At 32.4% G+C, this 8851-nt stretch overlaps 1 protein-coding gene across 1 annotated transcript; it reads left to right on the plus strand.

Moving 5' to 3' along the window:
• Positions 1-8340, plus strand: LOC138326153 (perlucin-like). The gene is made up of 6 exons (XM_069272281.1): positions 1-364; positions 1953-2027; positions 3711-3793; positions 6035-6152; positions 6740-6957; positions 8104-8340. The coding sequence occupies exons 1-6, from the start codon at positions 172-174 to the stop codon at positions 8128-8130; spliced, it is 714 nt and encodes a 237-aa protein (XP_069128382.1). The 5' UTR covers positions 1-171; the 3' UTR covers positions 8131-8340.
• Positions 8341-8851: the final 511 nt, after the last annotated feature.

Below are 8851 nucleotides of genomic sequence, written 5' to 3' on the forward strand. Positions count from 1 at the left end.
TCTATTTATAGTATATGTAGCCATCTGAAACAAAGAGCTCAATTAATAACAGATGTATACATGCTGGTACGAAATATCATTTTCAGCTGATGTAGATAGGTGAAAAAGGTATAAAGGTCATCTGAACGTGACCAGTAATGTGATATCATCTATGTATTTCATGTGATTAGGATGTGGGGACCACACTTACTACTTGGAGTACTGGTCGTGTATACATTTGGAAGGGTCAGGTGTCAGTTTCAGTACCCCACAGAGACAGCAGGTAAGCAGTATCAAGTTCCACAACCGCCTACGTACAAACCACCGACAAATCCTGCTATCACTGGGATACCCAACATTAACACGGTACTGGTCAAACCACCACGTAAGTACACCCATATAGTATGGCATCAATACAGCAATACACCGGCAATAAAAATCCGTTCGGAAATAAGCCCCCCCCCATCCTCGATACTATGGCATAGTAATACTGAAAGCAACATCTTGTCCTTTAATGTTGTACACCAAAAGAATAACGGGCGTCGCCCTTTCTTGTTCGTCAAATGATATTTTAGCAGGCCTGTGATTGGTCAGTTTTATTTTGTCTCCAGTTTTACTATGAGATAGTCCAAGAGTGGGTATAATGCCAGTGATAATAGTCCCTGGAGTATAGAGGATGCCCAACCCAATTTATATATGTCTTTTAGAATTAGGATCATGTTCGACAACAAGCATCTTTCACTTTACAATGACGATTTACTAAGTTTTACAGCACACACAAAATAAATAAATAAACAAATAAATAAATAAATAAATAATAAAAAAGACAACTAACACGCATCTTGCTGAATTAATGAGTAATCACTTATATTCCTTAAAGAAATATGTATTCGTCCGCATTTGTGTTCTATCTATGCCTACTGTTGTGAGAGTCACGTATCCGACTCCTACGAAAAAATTCTTACTCTATCTTATAATATTGTAAAATGTCTGTTATTTAGTTACATATTTGAAATGTGACTTAAGGTTCATGATCAGGCTAAGATATCAATGATAGTTCTGGTTGGATACTTGGATACACTATCAAATAGCGATTTCCTACTACACGTACGATACGCACACATAAAGAGCTCTAAATACAAATTCTCCGTTGTCTTCATTGTAAAACGCAGCAGACAAGGTGAAAGAACGTTGATCACATTTTTGAGTCCAGAATTGTATAGACTAATAGTTAAAAAAATTCTTTGTTTTCATACCAAATCTGCCTTTCTGATTGGCCAATTCATTTTTTTTCATACAACTATGAAAAAAATCCGAGAATGGTGGGGAAACCCTACGTTATCGTGACGTCACAATAGAAACATCGACGTTGCGTATTGATTTGATAAAAAAAATCCCTTGGAAAATTAATGGAATCGTACGTGTAAACGTATTTTATTTTACCAAGTAGTCTGGAAAATTAATTATAGCATTCATGCTACTATTTTTGAATTTCTGCAAACTTTTGGGTGACCAGATAAACACAGTTTGCAAAAAAATAAATTAAAAACAATTGTAATTACAAGACTTTATTGTAATTAATATTCCTTCCTATGTTTTTGTCACCTGAAATAGTTCCAAATTTTGCTACACACCTGTGTACCAGTTTGACACTGGTAAAGAGGGCTGTAAACCAACTTAATTTAGCGTGATATTCAATTTCATGAATTTCGCGACCAGTTGGAAATCACGAAAACGTATCACCCCGTAAAAAGTTTTGATCAAATATAGAGAAGAAGCATGCGGCTTTAGATCGTGAAATTAACTCGCCAATAAAACGCTGTTTGGCATAATGACGTTATGAAAATTTTATTCCGCTCATATTATCATTAAGACAGAATATTGGGTATTAATATGGTATATTAAATAATAAGCATGTCTTTCATCTTTAGTAATAAATTATGTAATAAACATTTGTGTGCGCCTCTTTTCAGCGTTCCTAAAGTTGTTGGTAGCTGTTCTTTACGGATATAAAATCAACAGACGGATCAAACCTACACCACCTATCAGTACGTAAGCTTTTATTAATTTTTGTTTAGTTAAACCTTAGCAAGGATGTGACATTTAAAACATTATAACATTAATGTTTTTGTTCTAAAATAAATATTTGTTCTTAAAAAAATAATAACTTTTCCTTAAACATTTCAATATATGTTCTTAAAAATATAGATATTTGTTCTTAAAAAATAAAATTTTGCTCAATAACACATGCCATACTAGGAACATATTTCATTTCTCACACTGTAAAAGGGGATATATTTTTCAGATTATAGATTTTCATTCATTGCATTGTAAAAGGAAAGAATTTAGAACGATCAACTCGTGATATTTCCAATGGTTGTATTATACTTTAAAGATGCTCCACCGCTGACAAATGGTATGTTTTCACTATCAAAAACAGGAGCAGACGAGTTAGTATTTTTCTTCAGTTATAAAAGTTACTAACTTTACATCATTACCACCATTGTAAAGTTTGAGCTTCTAATTTTACTTCAAGTTAAAAATATGAAAAATAATTAAATGCATCCCGAAAAAATTCCGTTGACCTATAACCTATATGGAATGAAGTAATGATTGCGCATTTACCAAAGGCGAAATAAATTATCTTATGTTATTTTTTGTGTTAATTAGGCATGTATATACACGATTAAACACCAATTATTGTTCAAATGATGAATTTATGCTCTGTCGGCGGACGAGCATCTTTAACGGATGAATAAATGTAAGAATAACACTTTAAAAATCTAAATAGAAATATCTTTACATGCTCTGCCGCCGACAGAGCATAAACGATACTCATCATTTGAACAATTAAATGTTTGATCTTGTATTTTCATATATGTTTGATTAACAAAACAAATTATATAAGATGACTCTTTTTGCTTCTAGTGTATGCGCAATCAGTACTTCATTTTATAAATGACTTGGTACCATGGATTTTTTTCGGGACGCAATTAATTATTTTGATATCTTTATCTTTAATTAAAATGGGAAACTCAAACTTTTCAATGGTGGTGACGGTGTAAAGTAAGTAACTTTTGTAACTGAAGAAAAAATACTAAACCGTCTGCTCCTGTTTTTAATAGAGAAAAAATACCATTTGTCAGCGGAGATATATCGATGGCCCAAGATGAGGTTACAACACCAAACAAATAGAAGATTGCTTGTTTTATCTATGTAAACAGTGAAGATTCTATGCGCTGATTTGTCGTCTGGCGCTTTGATAGTCAACTAATTTACATAAAACGCGGTAATTAGGACGACCCGCGTTATAAAAATAAACATTACATTATGTTAAGTAGAATTTTTAAAAGGTGATTTTTAATGTAATATTAATGGTAAACTATTGCAACACTACGAAAGTAACAATACCTTTCGTTATACATTCCCCAATAAAAAAATCAAAATTGATTGTATCATACAGTAAGCAAGGTAAGTTTACCAAACGCAAAAAATCAACACCAACAATTATGCAAAGAAATACTATAATTGTACATGTCAAGTATTGCCCATATAAAATGATAGTAAAGGCATGAACACGTAAAGTTTTCATCACATTTAATATAATGTCAACGTGAGGAAAAAACCGTGAATATTTATCTGTTCTGTGACACAAATATTTTTAAATTCACCAATATTTCTAATTTAATAAACTGTTTCTACAATGTGTGTTTGTTATTATTTTAAAACAGAAAAGTGTCCCGAGGGATGGTTCAGACGCGATCAGCGATGCTATTTCTTCAGTGATAAGAAAACAAGTTGGTATGGAGCGGAGGTACGTACCAAGCAAATAGTTATATCTACATTACTTAAATAATAAAGGTTATTAGATTGCATTTATTGGAGTTATAAATGCAATCTGGGTGGCAGATAAATAGAATAACGCCCGTTAGGCGGTATGAATATATATCTGCCACCCAGATTTAGTTTCTCCAATTTTTAATCTCCAATAAATACAATCTTACAATCCTTTAATTGGTATTTTTACATTTTGTTTTCTAATTCAAAGTAAAACATGATTTAAATGCAAGTGAACATTTCAATTTCCCGCTTCAGCCATTTAACCTCAAAAGCAAAGTTCAGTGTGATAAAAAATAGACACTATAAAAATTGAAAAGACAACAATATCTTAAGGTTTTATGATATGATATGATATTTATAGAAGCAGGCAATTTTGCCTCTATTTCCGTATCTAAGATGTACATTATAAAGATGATCATTTTTTATTGATAAATAAAAGTTTCAACTTTCAATATTGAATAATGTTTCGTGCTCTATACATCTTGTTTTGGAAGTCTCATAATTCTTCGATTCTGTTCCATGGTGGACCGTGGACTCTTTACACAAAATCTTCCGTTTCTTCAGCGTTCTTGCGTTTGGCCTCTTCTCTCATTTGCCTCTCATTCTCGCGTTGACATTGTGTACGATCATTCGTCAGTTAAATTTTCGAGAAGCAGGTGTGACTTTTAAGTTTCTCTGTCGCTTTCTTAGCTTCTGGTTTCTTCCTAATTCCAATAACTTTTTGCGGGTGTTTTTTACTAACTCTTCAAATATTTTTGTGTCTTGTGTCCGTGTCTAAGTGTTTCCTGCCATCCTCTTGTTCCGGAACTTGAAATAACACCAAGTTGTATTCACGCTGTTTTGTATCGTTGATTTCTGATACAATCCCTTCCGTGTTTGGTATTGTTGTAGTCGTCATGCCGTCCTCTTTTACGGTGGTTTTTACCTGCGAAATTTCACATTTCAGTTTGAATAATCGCTCGAGTTCGACAATACGCTCCTCGTATTGTGTCATGATTTCCCTGCAGCGATCCTCTATTTTCCGGTCGGTCAGGATGCTTTTCTAGATTATACATCTATACGGGCAACAGAACCACAGCGAGTCCGATTTCAAATGATGTTTTATCCATGTCCAAAACACCGTGTGCAGAAGTGATCTTGACACCGATCACACTTCAGAAGAATTGTCTTCTTTGCAAACTGGACAGTATTTTCAGTTTACTTTTAATAATCCAGACATTTTAAATATATTTTTTATAGTTTCATAACCAAACTGGTTCTTAAACTACAACGTCAATTTTTTCGCTAACATGGTGTCAGTAAACAGGACTACCATTGATGTATATAGATATTACTACACCAAGTCTAGGCTACATTAATTGACTCATAATGCAGATCACGATTATCATTAGAGTAATGGGAGTCTCTGTGACAAAATAGCAATAAACAATAATATAAGTCAAGAATGGCACGTACCAATCAAATAGCTATATATGGATAACACAATATTACAAGTCAAGAATAGCACGTACCAAGCAAATAGTTATATCTGCATTACACAATTATACAAGTCAAGAATACGAACCGTACGAACCAACCGAAGAGTTTTATATGCATTACACAAGACTAAAATATTAGTCCAGAGTGTATATTCATAGCAACTACAATAAACCAAATTTCGGTCAAATTTCGCGTATTCCATTGATTACGATTCGCAAAAAAAAAAATAAAAATAAAAAAAAAATAAATAGATCACCGCGGAGAAGTTTCAACAATCAGAACAATATAGATTGACAATATTTTGGTTTAAATCATTATTTCAACAATGAAACTATATCAGAGGTGAATTATGAATCGGTAGATGCAGCTGAATGTTTCATAGAAACAGGGCATTGTTTTTCTCAATATTAATTTTGCAATAAATACCAACAGAATAAAGGAGGCATTCAGACAAATTGTTTATTAATGTCCAGATGACGTTACTCATAAAATTGACGTCATTTCCGAAAATTTTTGATATCACAAATTTTTGCTTTAATGTTGTATAATTATAAACTACATGAAGTGATACATACCAAATATATTATATGGATACACATGTATCGGAAAATTTATGGGTTTGAGTTTTATTAAGAATTGAAGTCGGGATATGTTCTCTGAAACACACTGTCTTTATTTACATATGTTTTGTTTATTGCTTGACATAATTTTACTAGGTTTCTGTTTGTTGTAACAGTCACTTTGCAGATTAAAAGGAGGCTACCTTGCTATACCCGATACCGAGGAGGAGAACAACTTCCTAAAAGAAACTTCGACATCAGAAGAAGTCAGGCTTCAAGGAGCCCCTATACCACGTATGTTTTAGTTGTTTTATGAATATCCACGCTTTGATATACATTTTCTATAATTTCATATTCAACATGAAATACAATGTGGTATGCGAAAGTAAAGACGCATAATTTATTTAAGATTAAACACGTTGGTTATTAGGTTAATTAATGTATAGACCGAAAATCAAAAAGCACTAGTAAACAGAGAAGCAGCAGTTTTTCAAAATAATTAAAAGTTGTATGTGCCGTAATTTTCATAATCACAAATCAAGAAGAACGTTAAATATTTGTTCACAGATCATACCAACAATTTGATAATTACAGTAATAAAAACGCATAGACTTTAATTTTACAATAACAACTAAGAGTTGAAAGTATTTTTGGAGTCTTACAGTGTATGAATTAAGCGTTGCTACTTATATCAGATTTAATAAATGTTTGTCTGCATATTTGGATGATTTCCAAATCTAAATTCATCAAACCTCGTGGCTTTTAATATATTAGCGAAGATAAACACAACACTTCCATTTGTGCCCACTTGTATCATATATAACTTAACCAATGAAAATTCACGTTGTAATCAAGTTAAATTATTGAATTATTTCAAATAGATTTTTCCCGATGGATAGGATTAAGATCTCTCGATGGATCTACAATTCAAAAGATCATCACCAACGAGCTGCTGACCTTTACCGACTTTGTTCCAGGACACTTGGCAAGTAGGGGTTTGACTTCGGAGCCGTGTGTTCACATGGACTATACTTCTAGTTTCCTTTGGAAGGTGGAAAAATGCCATCGTGGGTTCTTATATATATGTGAAAGACATTTGGTAAGATGTTAATGTTTAAAATGATTTTTTTTCCGTACAATCAAGATAAAGATGTGTTTCCGCGTATTTTGACTTGGTTCTCCAAAACATTTTTTTTCCTTTTTTTTTTGAATTAGTTGAAATTTGTTTTAATGATAAATAAAAATTGAAAAATTTATTTCTCAGAATATTTCAAATCCATGATAAATATTTTTTTTTCTTGAACTGAAACTCAGTTTACTAATTTTTTATCAATAAAAAGCTCATTACTTATAAAAAACTCTAATAATAGAAAATATGAAATATGTCTGTGGAGAGCATAAATTTAGCACCGATTGTGTGGAGGACCGTTTTCGTTTGTAAAAGTTATTATTTCAAGCATAAATCCTGACGTTAATGCAGGGCTATAAGGGCTTTGTCAACAATACAAAATCACCAGATTTGTCATTAATTTCCATACGAACCATATAAATAAAAACGGCCCTGAAGCCCATCTTTAAACTCTTTCAAGATAAATGCTTTAAGTTTTGTAATTTTGTCTCAGCATGAGCATAACATTACCACCATATTTCGATGGCATTCCTTTAAGAATGATCAACCGGATTGATAATAAAACATAGTCATTATCAATCTGCAATTAGCATATTACGGAGTTACTCGCCTTTGCTGAAAGATGTGTCATATGTTTATAAGTATAACGTCATATTTTCCACAGGAAACGACGTAATTTTCGCACACAAACAAATGACATCACATTCAATACCTACCCGCAAGGGCAGATACCTCTGCAGTATGCAAAGACGGAATTACGTCCCGGCACTTCATGATTATTTTATATATGAAGCATGTCGATGATCCATATTAAGTAAATGTAAAACGAATGCCAAATATAATTATTCGTCAATAAAAAAAAAGTCCAAATTGTTAGGCAGTAAAATCCGTCTTTGCATATTTCAGACTTAGCTCCCTTGCAGGAATTTTCGTTGTGACATCATTATTTTGTTGGCGCAATTCACGTATTTCCAAAAAAAAAACATATGACGTCCCGCTTACAAACACATGACATCCCAACCAATACCTACACGAAAAGGTAGATAACTCAGTAATATTCGAATATAGAATTGGTTCAATATTACAAAATAGCTTTCTTTGCTTTTTTTTTTATAGCATTTCGAGTTTAAGTACATCGTCTAAGAAGACCCCGGACTTGTGTACCTGGCCAGATTTTTAACACGATAAAACATCATTTGCGTCAAATAATGTTTAGTTATTCTGTGAAATAATTGTGTTATTCAAGAGGAATTCCAACAGAAAATTAGTATACCATCCATCCCTAACGTTGACAAGTTATCATGTATGCATTGCCAAATTTATGTAAACTAAAGATTTTGCAAAATCAATGTAGAGGAAACTGGAAAGAAAGTGTCGAAAACATTGAAGCAAAATCTGAGGTAAAAAGAAATAATTCGTAATATCTGAAAAACAATAAATATTTTATTCTATTGGTTTTTTTTCCAAGATTTTTATTGGATTTCTCAGATTCATGGCATTGTATTACATGAAGGGTGGAGATATAGTACACAAATAATAGGCATGGCGAGATGCTTCCTCGAAACCCCAGGGGTTGCTATCACTGACGTTATATGTTATGGCGAGATTGACATACAATGTACAAACATAAACAAGTATACAACGCTAGAGTCTTTTCTGTAATGTTCAACAAATTTCATTGCCTTTCTTGGTAAAAGTACTTTATTATTCATAACTTGAAAATATCCATTAGACGATCTAGTTGGAAACAGTAGAATTCTTATATAATTTCGAACATAGTTTGTGATATTCTTTTTTGCATAACTTCATAATAAACACTTTCTTCACAAGTTTGATATCTTGAAAGGCATTAAAAACGTGCATA

Source organism: Argopecten irradians, chromosome 6 (assembly GCF_041381155.1).
Source record: "Argopecten irradians isolate NY chromosome 6, Ai_NY, whole genome shotgun sequence".
Taxonomy (NCBI): Eukaryota; Metazoa; Mollusca; class Bivalvia; order Pectinida; family Pectinidae; genus Argopecten; species Argopecten irradians.